The 21,322-nt window shown below is 39.8% G+C and overlaps 1 protein-coding gene across 1 annotated transcript in view; it reads left to right on the forward strand.

Annotated features, from left to right (window-relative positions):
• The window catches only part of FRMPD2 (FERM and PDZ domain containing 2), a 279,466-nt gene that overhangs the window by 68,963 nt on the left and 189,181 nt on the right, over positions 1 to 21,322 (forward strand). Inside the window, exons 17-23 of the mRNA XM_069067069.1 lie at positions 1,445 to 1,537; positions 4,149 to 4,256; positions 5,603 to 5,719; positions 7,195 to 7,433; positions 9,834 to 9,938; positions 12,426 to 12,519; positions 19,421 to 19,506. Coding sequence (XP_068923170.1) covers positions 1,445 to 1,537; positions 4,149 to 4,256; positions 5,603 to 5,719; positions 7,195 to 7,433; positions 9,834 to 9,938; positions 12,426 to 12,519; positions 19,421 to 19,506 — 842 coding nt within the window. The remainder of the gene's footprint in view (positions 1 to 1,444; positions 1,538 to 4,148; positions 4,257 to 5,602; positions 5,720 to 7,194; positions 7,434 to 9,833; positions 9,939 to 12,425; positions 12,520 to 19,420; positions 19,507 to 21,322) is intronic.

A 21,322-nucleotide genomic window follows, 5' to 3' on the forward strand; every position in this document is an offset into this window, starting at 1 on the left:
CCGCTTCCTTCTCCTTCTGTCCTTATGATGGTCTGGCCTAAAGAACCCAAAACAACTAATTGTGAATTTTTTTCTTGGATTTCCTGATCAGGATTTAGTCTGGAACATTTTCTAGATGTATTTGGAGTTTTATATTTCTTCCCGTTGCTTTGCCATCTTAGCTCTGCATACCCTATTAATGCAATTCTTAAAGGATTTTTCTACTTTACTCTTATCTTCTTTAAGTGTCTTTTACAAATCAAAGTTGTTTAACACATTCCTTGTGCATGCATATTCATTTTTAGGCAGTTTTCCCTTTTCTTATTCATTGGAATAATTGGTGTTTGTGTTGTTAGAATTTCATTTGGATAACTTCCAATCCATTTTGGGTGAGTATCCCTATAGAATTTTAGGTCATTGCATCACAATTACTATTTATCTGAACTCTGAAAGCTGTTCTCCTCAAATCTAGGGTTTGTGTCAGATTATTTCTAGTCTTTCTTCCCTTTAAAAATTTTAATATGGAACAATTACTTTCTCCCAAGGATCTTATAAATTCTACTAAATATTCATTGGTTACCAGAATCAGGTCCAGAATGATAGTTCTCCACATCAGTTCTTTAACCATTTGCAGAAAAATAGTATCATTAAGCTAAATCAGCACGTTATCATTTCCTTTATTTTTGGGGGTAGGAAAGCAGAGGGAAGGAGAGGGGAGAGAGAGACAGAGACACAGAGAGAGACAGAGACAGAGACAGAGAGACAGAAAGAGAGAGAGAGACAGAGAGAGACAGAGAGAGAGACAGAGACAGAGAGACAGAAAGAGACAGAGACAGAGACAGAGACAGAGACAGAGACAGAGAGAGAGAGAGAGAGAGAGAGAGAGAGAGAGAGAGAGAGAGAGAAACAGTTCTGGGAGCTCAGGTAAGCAATCCTTACATGAAGCATGAATGTCTTCTATAATATCTTCCATTCTATACTTGAAAAATTCCAGTAATGGGGAGCTCACATTAATATCCCAAGATAGCTCATCCAGTTTTATGAAGCTATAATTTTTTAGGAAGTTCTTTCTTACATTGAGCCACAAACCACCTCCCTACAAAGTTGTACCCATTGCTCTTATTTTTACTCTATGGGGCCAAGTAGAGCAAGTTCATTTCTTTTCCCATGTGACATTTCTTCAGTATGACTTAGGTTCAATTCCTAGCTCTACTAGGATTATTATTATGACCCGGGACAAATACCTTCATCTCTCTAGCCTGAGTTTTCTTATCTGTAAAATGAATGGCTTGGACTAAATGTTCTTGAAGCTCCTTCCCAGCTCTAAAGTTTCTATAATTACATGATAATTTATTTGAACATCATAATGATGTCCTAACCAGCTCTTTCCTTCTTCAGGTTAAACATCACCCCATCATCGTGTATCTTGACCTCAAATCATTTGTCCTTTTTTGTGTGCCTCCAGGGTCACAAAATCTCCAAAAAGAAAATTTTCTAACTGGATTAGAACGAGAAATCATTTGTGTAACTCTAAGAAGAGACCCACAGCATGGTTTTGGTAAGTAATGTTGCTTGTGTATATATGATCCAATGTCTTCTCCAAAATATGTAGAGACCTAGAATTTATGAGTGAGCATGGATGAACTTTCTTAATGGGGAAATGTAGTTGGCTCTTCTCATGTTTTACAACTCTCTCAATATGATTCATTTCTTTCCTAGATTACTCTTGCTTCTCATCTCCTTCCCTTAATGTGGCCCTAAAGCAGGATTTTTTAATCTTCTTTTGTGTCAGGAGTCCCTTGGTAGTCTGATGAGGCCTATAGACCCCTTCTCAGAGCAGTGTTTTTAAATGCATCATATAAAATATATGGCCTTGCAAAGTAAACCAGTTATATTGAAATATATAGTTATCAAAGTTATCAAAATGTTTTTAAAAAACATGCTCACAGACCCAGGCTAGGAATTCCTGTCATGGATATTTTTGTCCAGGGGTCAGTCATAATTCATCAGACTCATGTGGAACATTTACTTTATATAAAACAACATACTGGGTTCTAGGAGAAGGATATTACTTTAAAGTAGGATATCTATCCTCATGAAGCTTATGTGTAGTGAGGAAGACAAGGGGGTAAACACACATTAAAGGATGCTGGAAAAGTAAGAAGATCTAGCAAGAAAAAAGAGAGGATGCTACTGAAATATTAGGGTGAGCAAGAAAAATTCTTTGAATTGAACCTGAGGAGGAAGTATCTTGTAGGAGTGAGGGAGGGGCTAGTTAACATTCCCCCAACCTTCAGGGAGGTCAAGAAAGATGACAACAGCAAAAAATCCACTAAAATTGATAATTAAGAGGTCATGCCTCACCTGAGAGAGTGCAGTTTCAGTAAAACAATGGGTGAAGAAGTTTGATTGCCAGGAACTAAGGGGGGGGGGGTAAAGAGAAAATGCAAGTGAAGGAGAAAGATTTTTTTTTTTCTGAATTGAGCAGTTGAGGGAAACAGGGAGATAGGGTAGTAGCTGGATAGGCCAAAGGAAGGTTTTAATTTTTATTCCTAGGATTGAGGAGACCTAGTAATGGTTGTAGGTAGATGGGAAGGAACCAGTGACAAAGCAGAGAATGAATATGCATGGAACTGAAAGCTTTCCTATTGGATCTAAGTCCTAAAGAAAGGAATGATGAATGGAATCAAAAGCACATATGGTGAGTAGGATTTAAGCCCACTCACATAGGAATTCAATGTCTGTGACAAAAAGGAAAGCAGGCAGGAAGGGAAGAGAGAGGGAAAGAAAGGAAGAAAAGAAGGAAGAAGAGAAGGAAAAAAGGAAGGAAGAAAAAAGGGAGAAAGAAAAGAAGGCAGAAGAGAAGGAAAGAGTGGAGGAAGGAATTCAAGGGGGAAAGGAAGGGAGGAAAGAAAGAAGGAACAAAGAAAAGAAATAAAGGAAGCAGGAATTTAGTAAAAAAAGAAAGAAGGAAAAAAGAAGGAAAGAAAGAGAAGAAAGGAAAGAAAAATGCAAGGAGGAAAGCAAAAAGAAGGAAGGCAGGAAAGAATGGAAGAAGGAATTAAGGGGAGAAAACGGGGAGAAGGAAAGAAACAAAAAAAACAAGAAAGAAGGAAATGAAGGAAAGAAGGTAGAAAGTAAAGAAGGGACAAAGGAAAGAAATAAAAGTAGAAATGAAGAAAAAATAAGGAAATGAATAAAGAAAGAAGGAAAAAGAGAAGCATAAAGAAAGAGGGAAAGAAGGAAGGAAGAAAAGACGGAAAGAAGAAAGAAAATGGGTAATGATTCTGAGAACTGTTTGGAGAGTTGAGGACTAGAGAGGAGAACTAAGGCTTTTCTTGGCCATATATTCTTAATCTTCTCAGTCATGGTGGTTGAGAGAAATATAAATAAAAGATTGGGAACAGTTGTTTTGGGGAATGAACAGAGTACACAAGAGTAGACAGAGTTGAAGGATTGCAAAACATTAGCAATGACCCAGCTGAGATTTTTATAGCAGTGTTTGGCCATGGAAAAAACTGGAGCAAGAATCAGACAGTTCTTGGTTCTATTGCTTACTAGCTATGTGAAATTGCACAAGTCATTTAAACAGTCTGAACTTCAGTTTCCATTCGTTAACATGGAGACAATAATACCCTCCTTGCTGACTTCACAGGGTTGTGCTAGTGTGAGGAAGATCACCACCTACCTATGCTTTAGTAGGTAAATCCTAGGGACTTCCTTGAGGCCCTACAATATGAAGTAACTTAGCCAGGGTCATAGCTGGTTAGTATCAGAGGGAGGATTTGAACCCAGGCCTTTGGAATTCTAAGTCTAGCCCACTACACCATACTCCTTCTCCTTCATTCTTTATTCTGTAGATGAAATCCTGAGAAATTGGGCACAATCGAATACTTGTTTCTCTGCAGATCCTTTTTTCTTCCGAGTGCCCAACACAACTGCAGAGGATCATCAATAGGACATCTCCCCCTTCAGAAGATGTGTTTGGGGGACATTTCCTTCATTTTCTGGTTTGATCTGTACTTTGAAATTTTACTACTCATCTCTCTTGTTGTTTCCTTTTACATAATCCAAACAAATCATTATCCCTACCCTTTGGAAGTCATAGTCTGTCAGCCACGATACTATCCTGCAACCTGCATGTCCTTAAATATTGTTTCCTCTCGTAGGGTTTGTCATTATTGGAAGTGAACATGTGGGCAAATTGGACCTTGGAATCTTTATTGCTTCCATTATACCCGGAGGACCTGCTGAGAGAGCAAAAAAGATCAAGTCAGGTAAATATTGCATTTATCATTTAGTTACCAATAGTTTATACAAGGTTGTTGAGAATATCAAAGGAAATCATGTATGTAAAATATTTTGTTACTGTAAAATACCTCCTAGAGAAATGATAGTATTTTGTGAGTGTTAAGATGGGCATGGGGTGTGGGGAAGAGGGGGAGGTTCATGGATGTGGCATGCCCATAGTGGAAAGAGCCCTGGACTCCATAGCAAAGCTGGATTCCATTCCTTTCTCTAGTGTTTACTAGCTGTGTGTCCTTGAACTGGTCATGTAAATTCTCTGTGTGTGCAAAAATATACTTAAAAAAAGTATGGAGCTGTGATTTCTTGGTTCTAAAGAATTCCTAGTATGGAAATTCCTTTCCTCAATGCACTGCTAGGAAATAAGAGAGATGAGCAGTAAAAGCAATAACTTCTCTGTAACCCACAGTCAGAGAGTTGGGTAGAGAAAGGAAATGTTAAGGTACCTGCATATGGTCCCATAGCTGATACATGTCAGAGTTTGGACCTGACCTGAGTGGTTTTATTCCAAGTTTTGTCCTCTACCTATTACCATGCCCCATGCTACTTCTCAATAATACCTGGACAACCTCAAATGAGACAATGGATATGAAAGCCCTTTGAGGCATCAAGGTGGCTTAACAGATAGTGTTGGACTTGGAATCAAAAAGACCTGAGTTCAAATCCAACCTCGGATTTACTAACTCTGTCATCCTGAGTAAGTCACCTAACCTCTTTCAGCATCATTTTCTTCTTCTATAAAATGGGGATAATAACAGCCCCTATCTCACCATGGGGTTGTTAGGGTCAAATGAGATAACAATGGAATAAGTTTTTCAAAAATTAAAGCGATATACAAGAGCTAGTTAATTAATATTGGAGCTTCTTAATCTTTGTCATTGACCCCTTGGGCAGTCTGGCCAAGCCTATGGACCCTGCTTCTCAGAATAAATTTTTTAAATGTATAGGATTAAGTGGTTGGTTGTTTGTCCTGCATTCTTTAAGAAGACTGATGACATCTCTAGAGCGAAGTCTTGACTTCACTTTGATTGAAGTGAAGCAGAGCTGTGCTGATTTGTCAGCCTCACTCTCTCTTCTAGTCATCAAAGTCCTGCGACAAGACAAAAGTCAAGATGGTTGAGGATTACAGAGGAAATGAATGATAGTGAAATTCAATTATGAAAATTTAAAAAGCCCAACAAATTCATAGAGCTTAGGTTAAGAAGCCCCGTACCGCTAGCTGAAAGTGTGAGCTTATGATTATTTCATTTAGCGGTCGCTCTTTGCTCTTTCTTGCTTATTTATTTTCTGTGTTTGTCTGAATGGTTTCATTTTCCAGGAGGAAGAATAATCTCCTTGAATAACATGAGTTTAGAGGGTGTCACTTTTAATATGGCTATTAAAATGATTCAGAATTCTCCTGACGAGGTAGATCTTATTGTTTCTCAACCCAAAGGTAAGAGGTAGGATGGATTTGGAGAGATTACATAATTTTTAGGAGTGGAGAGCTCAAGCGGTTAGTGCAGAACACTGGCTCTTTAAGTCTCTGTAGGACTTAAAATCGCTTTTCCCCATTGGTGATAAATGGCTAAACAATGCAGTTGCAAAAATCAATAGACACAGGAAATTCGAGGAGAGCAGACCAAATCTTTAAGTTCCCAACCAAAGGGGAAAAATCCTTTCAGTAGTAGCTAGACATAGTTATTGATCCTTTGTGTATTCCTCACAACTAGTTCACCCCTGGCATGGCCAGCTAGCTTGTTCATACAAATATCAATGATTAGATAGAGACATACAGGGGATGGGCAATGTAGGCCAAAGTCTAGGGGGCAGGACCTAGGGGAGCATAATGACAGTCACTTTTGAGTTTATTGACTGTGTCACCCTAGACAAGTCACTGTAAATGTCTGAGTCTCTGTCTCCTCATCTGAAAAAGGGGGGATAATAACAACATCCACCTTAGGATCAAATGAGATAATAGATGTAAAATATTTTGCACAACCTACAATAGTATATGAATATCAGTTATTATTACTTCTATCTCAAAAGACAGGTATTTCTCTTCTCTGAGGCATACCAATGTTTATTTATTTTGTTATAAGTTATAAGTAGTCATGGCTTGAGATGCACTTGGGGGTCCCTTTTCTAGGAGTAGGGGATTGAGCTCAGGCCATGTTAATGGGGGTACTCCATCATTGCTCAGATCCACTCTTTGAAAAGCAGAGACCAACAGTGTTCCCTCAGAAGACACCCAAAGGGAAATAGGCATATCATACATACCCTAATTGCTTCTATCAGACGCTGTCAAGGCTCCATGAAATAAACTCAGACTGGAGAGGGTTACCTTCTGCCTCTCAAGGCAGCCTATTCCACTTATGGACAGATCAACTATTTAAAATTTTTAAAAGTGACCATTTAATAGATAGGGAAACTGGGGTTGGAGAGGTTAAGTGATTTGTCCCTGGTCACACAACTAATAAATTTTAGGGAATGGATTTGAAAGTAGACCTTCCTGGTGCCAAGTCAGGCAGGCACTTTCAATAGACCAGGTGTTTAGGTTTTGGGTCCCACACATTACTGACTAGATCACCCTGGCTACTCAGCTAATCTGGGGTGAGTAATAACACATTTTTATGTTCCTAACATAAATCCAGAATTCCAGTTCCTGTTTTCTAAACATGACAGTCATATATCTGGATAGGTTGTGTGATTATGTCTCCTTCCTTCCCTCTGGTCTTCCTTGCCAGGGAATTAAAAAAATCAGTGAATGATTGCGTTGTTCAGGAAGTATTGACACCAGTAACTCCAAAGCAGCTAAAAAAGACATGCCTGATTGAAAGACAAAGATGTACTCCTCGGTCTACATATGTACATATAGATTTTTGCTCACTATCCAGGGGCTGGCAGCGAATTGTTGGCTTGTTTTTGTAGACGTCTGTGAAGCAGCACCCACAGAGGGAATGAACCGGCAGAGAAAACATGATCCTGCCAGGTCTGAGGTCTCTCCTGCAGCCAGTGGGAGAAACAGCCTTCAAAGGAGCTGTTCATCAAACAGCAAAGAGCAAACCATAAATATTGATGAGCTGGAGGCGACGCTTTCTTGGAGCTTAATGCCCAACCTGGGCCAACCTCGGGCTCCAACTCCATCAGCTGGCGGGCTCCACTCAGAGGTAATTACCACCTGAGACTGGTTGCAAATGAAAAGCTATATATTGTAGAGTGTCAGCCTGTTGAAATAAAGAAATATAGAGAAAGGAATGCCATCGATTCTGAAAGACTTATTCTTAATATTTTATTTCCTTTAAGAAAGATTTGGAGAGGCAATGTGGCAGAGCTGATAGAGGGTGCACAGTGCTTAAAGTGCTTCCTGGAGTCAGGAAGACCTGAGTTCAAGTCTGACCTCAGACCCTTACTAGACGTGTGACCTTGGGCAAGTCACTTAATATCTGTCAGCCACAGTTTCCTCATCTTTGAAATGGAGATAACAATAGGACCTACTAAAATGCGATAATGATTTTAAAACACTTTGCAAACCTGTAGAAATGTTAGCTATTGCTATAATCATTTGTTGAGCTGTTTTTCAGTCGTGTCTGACTCTTGGTGACCCCATTTGGAGTTTTTGGCAAAGATATTGGATTAGTTTGCTATTTCCTTCTCCAGCTCATTTTATAGATGAGGAAACTGAGACAAACAGGGTTAAATGATAGGGTCACACAGCTAGTAAGTGTCTGAGGCCAGATTTGAACTTAGGAAGATGAGGCTTCCTCACTCCAGGGCTGGCACACTATGCACTATGGTGCCACCTAACTGTTCTGTTATTATTGTTATTATCATAAAGAGACAGACAAGCAATCAGGAAGATTGGCTACTTGACCCTGGGTCAATTATTTAATCTCTTATTTTAATCTCTATTATTTATTTAATTATTTAATCTCTTAAATTAAAGAACCAGGTGCTGATCTGTATTGGTAGAAGGAGATAGTTCCTTGGCTTTGCCTGATGAAATAACAGGCCTGGTTGGAAAAAAAAAGGACAATTTCTGAGAAATCAAAGACAAGAATCACATGGAATGAAATGTGGAAGGGTGGTGATCTTGCATCAGTTCAGGGATGAACCTACACTGATGAAATGACGCATCATATTTGTTCTTTTCAGAAGTTTGTTGTTTTTTTATTTATGAGTCATCTATTTCAGCTTCTCTAAGAGGGATATTTTCTACCATGGACATGTAGAAGGCATAAAGCCTGGGGATAACCTTCTATCCTAGAACTCTCATTGGTTCTCTGAGCTACACTGACTCTCCTGGCTGAATTTTGTATTTTCTGTTTCATTCCCTTATCTGGAGTGATAGGGAATAGGTTTAGAAAAGTGTGATGCAGCAAAGGACAGCATCACACCAGATGTCGACACAAACAAGGCATTTAGACAGAGAAGGGGCCCTTGCCTGGGTCAAGAGAAGAGGAAGATAGACTGGGCGAAAGCTCTACTGACCCTGGGGATACCTGTTCCTCCAGTGGAGCTCCTTGTGAATTCTGCTATTGTAAGGCACTGGGAGCCTCAAGAGCTAAGGCACTGATGTTTAGTAACTTAATTTTATGGTATAAACCCAGAAGAGCTCTTGCTCTGAGTCAAGTGAGAGCACTTTCTAGAGAGTGTCTTTAGGAAATCTACAAATTGATGCCACAAGATGGGTAGATTTAAGAAAGGATCTGCTCTGAAAGTCTTCAATATGGCTATTTTGGGGGGTAGGGTAGGGGGGGTGATAGAATTTCTGGATATGAGATTTTATCAGTGAAGGGAACTCCTGGTATGAAAACTCCTTCCATAAATGCCTATGAGCAACTCTTCTGTAACTTGTAGCCTTAAAGAATGACCGGGGTGGTGGTAGTGGGGAGAGGTTAAGAGACTCGCCCATGGTCCCATAGCTCATGTCAGAAGGAAGACTTGAATTCAAGTCTTCCTAATTCCAATGTCACCCATTTGTCCCCTCTGCTGTGCTGTTTCCATTGGCAGGACATACTCCATGGCAAATAGTAGAGGATAATTCATACTAGAGCATGGAAAACAACCCCAGTACCAGAAGGATCAGTCATATCACAGCATGTAAATCTGTATCTTCTTTCTCTGTTCTTCATGGGGCTCATCCCTTTCCTTAGAGATTTCTTGTCTGGCCACAGTAATAAATAAATAGATAGATAGGTAGGTAGATAGATGAATGAATGAATAAATAAAAGAATAAATAAATAAATCAGAGATCCAGCCCCAAACCCATAGCTGTGGAACAATGAAGCAGCTTTTGGACATTCCTTAATATTCAGGAGGGCTGGCCTAGGCAAACAGACAGATGAAAATGGAAAGCTTCACTCTGAGAGCTGAGTAGTTTGTTGTAGTAATGAGAAAACACCCAGGTACTGGGAAATTGCTGCATATTTTCCAGCTTTTGTCTGAATGTTTGGCATCATCAGACACAGCTGTAGTCCCCTGTGGTAAGGGGGTAAATGTGCACTACTCAACCAGCTGCAAAAGTGGAACCAATTACCATGATTGTTTCCTGTTCTTGTTTGATACAGGACATTGACTCCGCCTACCCTTCACCACCTGCAAAAATCAATACCCGAGAAACCTACTGGGTTGAACTGGTTAAGGAAAATGGGACCTTCGGAATTAGTGTGACTGTTAAGTATTTTACTATGGATTTCATAAAGTTAACGGGTGAAGGGATGAAATGCTTACCCCTTTGGCATGTTGAAAGGCAATTTTGTCACAAAATCACAGGATTTAGAGCTGGAAGGAATGTTAAAAGCCCATCTAGTTCAACCCCCACTTTTGCATATGAGGAAAAAGGCCCAAGACAAATCAGCTCATTCAATGTCACACAACTGGTAATGTGTAGACTCATGTTTTGAACCCAGGTCATCTGATTCCAAATTCAAGGCTCTTTCCCTTAACTAAATTGAGTGTAAAAATTAGGTGGAGAAAGTCAACCTAGTCACAGTTTCCAGAGGATGCAGAATGACTGATTTGCTGTTAGTCCAATAGCAATAGCTCCTAGTATTGGAAGTGCAAAGTGAGACACTCTCCACTCCTCCTTGCTTAACAAAATGCAGTTGGATTATAAGCCAGCTCCAACAATCCTGCCAGGAAAAATGCCAAAGCATTGCTTATTATAGATCAATATTCATTGCTTCTAGTCTGCACACACACACACACAGATACACACACACAATCATAGTCAATAAGCATTTATTAAGGACTTATTATGTGCCAGGCACTGTGATAAGTGCCACGAATTAAAAAAAGAACAACCAAGCATTGTCTTTACCTTTGGAACACAGGGGAACACAACATGTAATTAATTATATACATATGAAATACATACAGAGTAGATAGGAAGTAATCTCAAGGGAAGGATGCTAGATACTAGCAGTATGATGGACTAGGAAAGCTTTCGCAGCAGGTGAGATTTGAGTTAAGACTTGAAGCAAGCCAGGGAAGTTGCGGTAGGGGTGAGGAGGTAGAGTCAGCTAGGGGTTCCATGAATAGAGCGCTAGAGCTGGAGTCTGGAAGACCTGAGTTCAAATACAACTTCAGACAATAGCATGTGACTTGGTGCAAGACACTTAAACTCCATCTGCCTGAGTTCCCTCATCAGTAAAATAGGGATAATAATGGCCCCTATGTCCCTGGCTGATAGGAGTAAGATAATAGTTGTAAAAAAAACTTTGCAAACCTCAAAGTGTTATATAAATAGTAGATATTAGAGCATCCCAGGTTTGGGGAGGGCAAGAAGGGGCCAGGATGTGAAAGGCTTTAAATGCCAAACAGAGATCTTTATATTTGATCCTGGAGATAATAGGGAGCCACTGAAATTTATTAAGAGTGTGTGGGGGTAACAGTCAGATCTGTGCTTTGGGAAAATCACTTTGTTAACTGGATGGATGATGGATTGGACTTAAAAGAAACATGAAAGAGGGAGACCAATCAGAAGGCTATTTCAGTATTTCAGATGAGAGGTGATGGGAGGCTTGTGACAGGATGGCAGCTATGTGAGTGGAGAGAAAGGGGATGTATAGGAAAGAGAATTGTGAAGAGAAGAACAGCCAATTGGATAAGTGGGATGAGTTCAAATGAGAAGTTAAGAATGACACTGAGATTGGGAGCCTGGGTGATTGGGAGGATAGTGATACTCTTACAGGAATGGCAAAGTTTAGAAGAGAAGATGGGGGAAAGATGAATGTTTTTAGTGGCATGTTGAGTCAGAGATTCCTGTGGCAATCTAGTTCAAGATATCCAAAGGGCAGTTGGCGATGTAGGATCAGAGTTTGGGAGAGACACAAGGGCTGAATAAATACAACTGGGAATAATCTGCGAAGACATAATAATTGAACCCAGGTGACCTGATGAGATCACTGAGCAAGACAGAATATGTAGAGCTAGAAAGGGCCTTAGAGTCACAGACTGCATTTCACTGAACTATCCACCCAATCATCAGGGTCTAGACACTTCAAACATCTTACCTTCTACCCTACTGATGTAAATATTTGCAACTCTTGCTCAGAGAAGAATAATCAAATCAATATTACCTTTGCTATGACAGGGCATGACAGTTCACTACCCTGTGGTTCTGTTTGTAATCCCTGAAACTATCTAGATAAATACTCTCTTCTTTGGTTACCACTCACTAATACACGTAACCCCCAGTAGAATGACATTTCCTTGAGACAGGGACAGTCTAACTTGGGCATTTCTGTTTTGCTAGAACACATTAGGTACAACAAATTCTTGCTTAACTGATGAGTTATCTAGTCCAACCCTCTCATATTACAGAGGAGGGAATATGAGGTGATTCTTAAAGTATCTCAGAGATAGTGATTTCTTTGGGCTTCAAAATAACTGATTTGTTTTGAGTAAATGGATTCATACAACAATTCCTGAAATGTCAAGATCTGACTTACACTGACTAAGAGTTATATCCACACTAGAATCGTTTCCTTCTTCAATGCATTTCTGTGAAAGTCTTCATAATATGCATTTGTGTTCCGCAGAGTGCTGCATTTATTGCTAAGCTAGTTATGAATTAAGCTTTTTGCTGAGACACACACTAGCACATATCCTGCTTTTGTGATACTGGAGTTGACAAATGGTGTGCTTTTTTTTTTCAGGGTGGTATTAACACTAGTGTGCGCTATGGAGGTATATATGTGAAATCCATTGTTCCTGGAGGACCAGCTGCTAAAGAAGGGCAAATTGAAATTGGTAAAGTGGGAACTCATAGTTTAAATTTCTGAACTGAACATTGAATTAAGAGTCCAAAGGATTGCTTCCAGATTGGAAGGAAGGTTGGAGAGAAGTGATGGGGAGTAGATCAGGGAAGACATCATGGAAGAGGCAGAGGTAACAATATGTATTGTTGAGTGGTAACCAAAGAAAAGAGTATTGATTTAGAGAGTTTCAGGCATCAAAATAGAACCACAGGGTAGTAAACTGTCATGTCTTTTCCCATTGCATTGGAAAATACTGATTTGATTATTCTTCCCTGAGCAAGAGTTGGAAAGCAGATAGATGAGTAATGCTTATATCAATAGGGAAATGACAAGATGCCTGAACTGTCCAGGGGTGGGGAACCTGTAGCCTTGAGGCCACATGTGGCCTCCTAGGTCCTTGGGTGCGGCCTTTTGACTGAATCCAAATTTTACAAAAGAAATCCTTTTTTCAAGGGCATTTTCTCTGTGATGGATTGGATTCAGTCAAAGGGCTGCACTTGAACACCTAGAGGGCCACATGTGGCCTTGATGTCACAGGCTCTACACCCCTGCTCTAGACCCTGGTGACCCGGTGGATAATTCAGTGAGATGATTCACCATCTGTAACTCTAAGGCCCTTTCTAAGCCTACAAATATTATCTTTCTTGTTGATCTCATCAGGTACCCTGGGTTCCTTTTGAACATCTTGAACTAGATTTTGCATAGGCATCTCCAACATAATATGTACTGATTGAGCCTTGAAAAAAGGGAAGAATTTTACCAAGCAGGGAGGTGGGAGACATAGTGTGAGAAAAGACTGGAATCAGATTGATAAGGATCCTGACTGCCAGGTTAAGTTTGATAGATGATGGAAAACTCTTTAAGGGTTTTTGAGTAAGGCAAGTATAGAGATCAGAGGTACACAATGGAACTTTTTTGTGAATTAATTTTCTCAAAACAAATCAAAGTTATTTTGAAGCCCAAGGAAATCGCTATACCTGAACCGATCACTTCATATTTCCTCCTCTGTAGAATGAGAGGGTTGGACTAGATATCCATCAATTAAATAAGAACTTGTTATATTTAATATGTGCTAGACAAAACAGGCATGCACACTATCCCTGCCTTAAGGAAATTTCATTCTACCAGGGGTTGCAACTTGTATTGGTGAGGAGTAGCCAAAGAAGGGATTTTGCTGACAGTGGTATGTGTTGGAGCAGAGAGAGATTAGGGGTAATGAATCCATTTCAAGGTTGTTAAATATTGATTCATTGAGTATCCTAATTAGAAGGGATTTCAAGAGGCTAGTACTCCAGCCCATATTGGAGTAATACTCTATTCTATGATGTACCTGAGAAAGGCTCATAGCCTTTGTTTGCAGACCTCCTGGCATCTCCAGGCAACTCTGATAGCTTAGAAGTTTTCCCCTACTTCTATCTAGCCAAAAATTTCCTCTTTGTGCCTCTCACTTATTTCTTCTGGTTATATCCCCAGGGCAACCTGAACAGTTTTAACCCTTCTTTCCCATGACAATCTTTTGAATTCTTAGAGACAGTTCTAATGTCCTCTATAAGTCTTTTCTTTTCCAGATTAAAAACTACCAATTTCTCAAATTAAATAAAATACCTGATTTCTCTTTTCTAGATAGTCTCAAGCTTATCAAAATCCTTCCTAAACTAGGATGCCTAGAACTGAACATTAATCCTCTTGAAGTGGTCTGCCTAGGACAGAATAAGACAGGAGTATGGCCTCCATGGTCCTGGACACTTGACCGTCAATGTAGCCTAAGGTCACATTTGCTTTATTGGTTATTATTTCACACTATTGGTACTTTTTGAGATTGCAGTTCATTAAGACCTTTTTTTTCCCCTTCAGACAAGTAGTTATGTAGTTATGCCTACCCTCATCTTATATTTACTTGTGAAGTTGCTTTTTCGAAGTCAAACACAATTGGGTTCAAGCCTGGGGAAATTGCATAGGACTATCCTCATTAGTGCACAAAATAATGACTAGGTGCTTCAAGTTCCCATTATGTTTTGTCTGCACTAGAGGCTGGGAGATGAGGGACATTTTTCCTTCTTCCTTCAAAAGATGACCTGTTGGGGAGAAACATGGGAAGAATGAGAAAAGACCCTGAGATGGCAGATACATAGATGAGCCAACACATCTCTGATTTCTGGGTTGCCCCCCTAGAGACTTCAGGGGATTTCCCCTTGGGTGAGATTGGTAACTTTGGGTTGGGTTGAGATATCCACGGCCAGTGAGAGAGCTACTGTATACTTCCCAGCTTCATATTTATAAAGACGGATACTGGCTTTATTCCTGGAAACTCTCTTGGACTATTATTCATCCTCTTGGCACCTTCTTCTGGGCTACTAGGACTACTTTGACTCCCATGATTCTGACTTAATTAATCGTTGTGTACTTCTGGTACTGATCTGTGAACTGTTATAAACTCTACCCCGAAAGCATAGAATCTTGGGGGATGTTTGTGTTTAGCAAATGGGAAGAAAAAGAGGCATGCATGAAGGGTGTAAGGATAGAGTTTTCAAAATTGATTAACTTATATTTAGTATTTTATTTTCCCCCAATTACATGTAAAAACATTTTTAACATTTGTTTTTAAAACTCTGAGTTCTGAATTCTCTCCCTCCCTCCCTCTCCCCACTGAGAAGGCAAGCAATAGGTAATACATGTATAGTCATGCAACACACATCCATAATTAGAGATGTTGTGAAAGAAAACATCGAGGAAAAAAAAACTCAAGAAAAATAAAGAGAGTTGAAAAAAATATACTTGTCTGTTTTCAGACGCCATCAGTTCTTTCTCTGGGAATGGATAGCATTTAGGGATGGAGTTTTTAAAGGGAGGCAAATAGTAGGTGTCTTCCTAGCATTAAAGGGCTATCTTAAGAAAAGGGGATCAAACTTCTGCTTGACCCCAAAGGGCAGTGGTAGGTGGAAGTTGCAGAGAGATAGATTAGTCATTAGAGCTAAGCTGAAGTAGAATAGGCTTTCTTGGGAGGTAGGGAGTTCCTTCTAAGAAGCAGTCTTTAAACAAATGCTAGATGATTGCTTGTCAAGGATGGTGAAGAGGGGAATCTTGATCAAATATAGTTTGGAATAGATAATCTCTGAGGTCCCTTGCAACTATCAGATTTGTGTGATTCTGCAGTTTTGTAAGAATCTGGAAAGCACAATGGTATATACCCCCAAAAGAAAGAAATATCAAGGAATACAGGAGACCCACAGTGTCAAATGATGTTCAAGAAAGTTAAGGAGGACAAAGAATTCAATTAAACTCAATAAGTACTGACAAAGCTCACTATGTGCCAAATATTAGGATAGACAATGGTTATATACAAAAATAGAAATTAATTAGTTCTCGAGTTGTTTATATTCTTCTCCATAGAGATAAAAAATGTCCTCTCCCTCTCCTCTTCCTCTCCCTCTCCCTCTCAATTTCTCTCTCTCTCTCTCTCTCTCTCTCTCTCTCTCTCTCTCTCTCTCTCTCTCTCTCTCTCTCTCTCTTTCTCTCTCCCTCTCTTTCCCTCTCTCTCTCTCTTCCTCTTTCTCCCCTCTCTTCCTCTCTCTCGCTCTCTCCTCTCCACCCTCCCTCTCTGTTTATCTGTTTCTGTCCCTCTTTCTCATACGATGATCTCTTAATTAGCAACTCTAATGGCCTCTTCTAAATCTTCATCCTTCATAATCTCTCTGCAGCCTTTGACACCATTGATCACCTTCCCATGGATACTTTCTTCTCTCTAGGTTTCTATGACATTGCTCTCTCCTGGTTGTCTCTGATACTTCCTTGTCAGTTTTTGTGGAATCTTCATCCAAGTCATAACAATTGACCGTGGGTATCCTCCAAGGCTGTGTCCTGGGCCCTCTTCTTTTTTCCCTCCAGACTCTTGTGCTTGGTGAGCTCATCAACTCCCATGAATTCATTTATCATTCCTATGCAGATGATTCTCAAATCTACTTATCCAGTCCTAATCTTTCTCCTGATCTCCATACTCACATCCAATTCCTTATTAGACATCTGGAACTGGATGTCCTACAGATATTTTTAACTCAGTATGTCAAAAAGTGAACTCATTAAATCCCCCCTCCCCCTCTACAACCTTTTCTTTATTCCAAGCTTCCCTATTACTGTCAAGCGGCTCACTATCCCCCAGTCACCCAGGATCATACCTGAGGTGTCATCCTTAATTCCTCACTCTCTTCCCTTCCCTTTCTCATCCAATTAATTGCTGAGTCCCGTCAATTCTACCTTCCCAACATTCCTTGTCTATTCCCTTCTATGCTCTGACACTGCCACCACATTGATGCGGGCTCTCATCACCCTTCTGCTTCTGATTGGTTTCCTTGCCTCATCTTTCCCCATTCTGGTGCATCCTTCCCTTAGCCTTCAAATTAATTTTTCTAAAGAGCTGGTCTGACCTTGTAACCCTCCCCTTCCCCAATAAATTCCTCTGTTTGGCTTTTAAAATGCTTCATAACCTGACCTCTTCTACCTTTCTAGTGCTCTCACACCTCACTCCCCTTCATAGGCTCTGTTATCTTGTGACACTGTCCTCTTCCTTGTCGTTCACACATGACGCTTCATATTCTGACATCATATTTATGTCGGGTGTCTGCAATGCCTGGATTTCTTTCCCTTTCTTCTTTACCTCCTGTCTTCCCTTGCCACCTTCAAAGCACAGCTAAGATCTGGCCTTCTACAAGAAGTCTTTTTAGATTCATCCCCTCTAAGATTATGTTGAATCTGTTCTGTATCTAAATTTTTTAAACTTAGCTATTTGCATGTTGTCTCTCCCATTAGACCGTGAGCTCCTTGAGAAGAAGGGATGATTTTTGCCTTTCTTATCTCCTATGCTTAGCACAGTGCCTGGAGTTTACAGTAGGTGCTTAATAAATGTTGACTTGTTCAGTTGCTTCAGTTGTGTCCTATTCTTTATGACCCTAACTTGGGGTTTTCTTTGGCAAAGGTGCTGGAGTGATTTGGTTCTTCTCCAGATTGTTTTACAGACAAGAAACTGAGGCAAATAGCATCAAGTGACTTGCCTAGGGTCACATGATTAATAAATGTCCGAGGCTAGATTCTAACTCAGGAAGATGAATCTTCCTGACTTTAGACCCAGCAATCCACTGAGCCAACTAACATGTTGATTTGACTATGGGGTAATTTGAGGAATGAAACAGGGCCATTAAATTGGCAATAAAAAGGAGAGAGCAATTTCAGTAGTATGATGGAGACAATTTAAGGAAAATTCTATGCATATTAAAAAGGGAGGTATGCACAAAAAAAGCTATGTCTCTTTCTCTGAAATCTTTTAGTCTAATTATTACCACCTTACTCTAATTAATCACTTACTTAAAGGATGAGACTTACAATTAAGAGGTCCCTCCCTATACACAGGGTCTTGCCAGGTTAGTTGGGACTTGAATACCTTGAGATATGTGTATCTATTGAAGGTTGTATGCATTCAGATTTTTTTTAAAGGTAAACAATATCTACTTCAGTTTGCATTTTATTTTGTTGTTTTATTGATGTTTTAACTTATTTTTTATGCCACTGCTATTTCCTAACACCACCACTCTTGTCATAGATCCCTTCTTTGTAACAAAGATTAACAATTAAGTAAACCTAATTACTGCAGTAACCATGGTCAGTGACCAATGGGCAGCTAGTGCAGTGGATAGAATTCTGGGCCTTAACTCAGAAGGACCTAAATTCAAATCCAGTCTCAGACACTTACTAGCTGTGTGACTCTGGGCAAGTCACTTAACCCTGTTTGCCTCAGTTTATCATCTATAAAATGATCTGGAGGAGGAAATAGCAAACCACTTCAATGTCTTTGCCAAGAAAACCCCAAATGGGGTCAGAAAGCATCATACATGACTGAAATGACTGAACATCAACAGTGAACACATTTATGTTCACAACTGTAGTCTCCTGCCTCTGTACTGAGGGGAAAGAAGCATGTATGGATCATCATTGGTCCTTTAGAGTTGTGGAATCAAACTGAAATGTAAATGAAGACTATTAAACCTACATAAGGATGCCCCCTTTCTCCACCCCTCCCCGGGCTTCGTATTGACTTAGAAAACCACATGTTAACATTGTCCACGTTCTATTATATTTTTATTTATTTAAAAATATGTCCCAATTCCATTTATTTATTTTTTTATTTTAAAGCAATTGGGGTTAAATAATTTGCTCAAGGTTACACGGCCAGTTATTTCTGGGTGTGGTGCTAAGTATCTGAGCCCAGATTCAATCCCCAGGTCATCCCGACACTGGGGTCGGTGCTTTTACTTGCTGAGTCCCAATTACATTTTAATCTGATTCACCTGCACTAGAGAAGAGTGTTGCTGGATTGTGATATCTTTACAGGTTGTTTTCATTTGTATTATTGTAGTCACAGAACTCTTGGTTTCTATAATCAGATCATACAAGTTTCTGCATGTTTTTCTGAATTCTTTATAATTTCTTATGGCACAATAATATTCATTTACTACTAATAAAGAAATAATAAATTCACATACTACAATTTATTTAGTCATTCCCTGGTCAGTGGGCATCCATTTTGTTTTCAGTATTCTGCTTCCACAAAAATGTTTAATTTCCCTTTAAAATGTTATATTTTGAGAAGTAGACACATTTACCATTCTCAACCTCATTGCATTAACATACAAATGTATGCTTACTTCTGTTCATTGAGAACTGTAAGATGGGTGTTGTATTTTCTTTCTCCTCTTCCAGTATGTGCTGGGAAAAGGAAAGAAAGAACAATACTTCTCGTAGCCATGGAAATGTTGGGGGATATGTTTGTGTTGGGAGCTGATCACAGACATCTTTGGAAGAAAGGACTGGAAATACTGACATCAGCTTGCTTTCCTCTTTCCCAGGTGACCGCCTGCTGGAGGTGGATGGAGTTAATCTGTGCGGTATCACCCACAAGCAGGCTGTTGAATGCCTCAAGAACTCCCAGCAGGTTTGTGAAATAATTATATCCACTTTATCCTTTTGAGGTTTTCCACTTCAGAAAGCTTCACAGAAATCCATAAACTGTAGCCAATTTCAGTTAGAGAGGATTTTGCAGGAAACAAAACCAAGATTTCTTTTCTCTTTAGTCATTTCACTTTTTGAGCAGCATGAAATCCAGGTGAAGCCAGATGTTTCCCAGCTGAAAATCTTGTCTCTTGTATATTGGCTTGAAGACTGTTGAATTTTGGCCTAATGGATTAGGCTGCCTGGATTCTAGAGGCAGAGTGCTTAACAGGCCCTGCCCTGTTATTCAGATTATCGCACAGGCTGTTCTTGCAGATGTCCACTTGCCCCCTGGGCACTCTGTCTCTGCTACATAATCAGGGAAGATTTTAGGGAAATTTTGGACACCATTGACAGTTAGCTGCCAAGCAAACAGATGGCACGCCAGCAGTGAATGTGTCTATGTGTGTGTGACTTGAGGGAGATACTTCCTTATGTCACAGTGGGTGTAACCATCAAGAACTCACTGTCCTTCTTGATGGAAGAAATAACAGTATCAAATACTGGAAAGAAATTGGTAAAGGTCAAGAAACTTGCGAAAATGGAAACTTTCCTTAAGTCCTTTGAGCTTGAGCCTGGGATGAGCGTACACATGGTACTCCATATCTCCTCTCTGCACCTTTGTCCTCCAGGCCTGGAATGCATTGCCTCCTTACCTCTACATTGTTGTCTCCCACTTCCTTCAAGATGAACCTCAGGCATCTTTTACATGAAGCCTTTATGCATCACCTCCTCCAAACAACTGCTGGCAACTTCCTTTTCTACCTACCCTGTAGTTCATGTTTACTCTCTCTGTCTCTGTATATATGTAGAAATATATCACGCACATGTGTGCTTTTGTACATGTAAGAGCACATGCACACACATGTGCATGTAAGGCTTGGTCTTACAGAACACAGATAGACATTTGTGTATGTACATAGCATATATCTACATGTGTATACATACAGGTATATGTATACATGATACTGGGCAAGTCACTTAACCCTGTTTGCCTCAGTTTCCTCATCTGTAAAATGATTTGGAGAAGTAAATGGTAAACCACTCCAGTATCTTTCCAACAAATAAAACCCCAAATGGGGTCGCAAAGAGTTAGACATGACCAAAACAACTCAACAAAATAACATGTATACATATGTGCACACACATATAGGAACATGTGTATATGTACCCACAATGCAGTGTGCACATCTGTTTTGTGAGATGTATACATATGTAAATGTATATGAAGTGTGTTTCTATGACTATGTCTTCGTTTACATATGGAAATGTTAACTTATTCAATAGAATGTAAGCTCATTGGAAACAAGGATTGTTTAATTTCTTTTTGTCTTTATATTCCTAGCATGTAACTAGGTAGGATGCCTAACAAATGCTCATTAATGGATAGATTGATTATGTGTAGTCAGCAGAGACCCACAATTGCCTCTGCAGAGCAAATCAGGACACGGCCATCTCAATGAAGAGGTAGCTCATTTGTGTGAGGAGCCAGTCTAGCAAGGGAGAGAGGGTACAAGGATTATAATGACAGCCAACATTTATGCGATGTTTTACAAGCACTTTCCTCAAAGAGCTTTACAAAGTCATCAGTGTAAGTATAGATGGAGAGACAGGATCAGGAGGGTTAAGTGATTCTTTGACTCTGCTACAAGAATTGATACTCGCTCAGTCCTTCAACCACCTACTATGTGCCAGGCACCATTTTAATCATCGGAGATATAAGGACAACAATGAAACAGTTGCTGTCCTTGAGGAGCTTC

The sequence above is a fragment of the Petaurus breviceps genome, unplaced genomic scaffold (genome assembly GCF_028583685.1).
Source record: "Petaurus breviceps papuanus isolate PSGF00001 unplaced genomic scaffold, PetGlider_PUasm1.0 90740, whole genome shotgun sequence".
Lineage (NCBI taxonomy): Eukaryota > Metazoa > Chordata > Mammalia > Diprotodontia > Petauridae > Petaurus > Petaurus breviceps.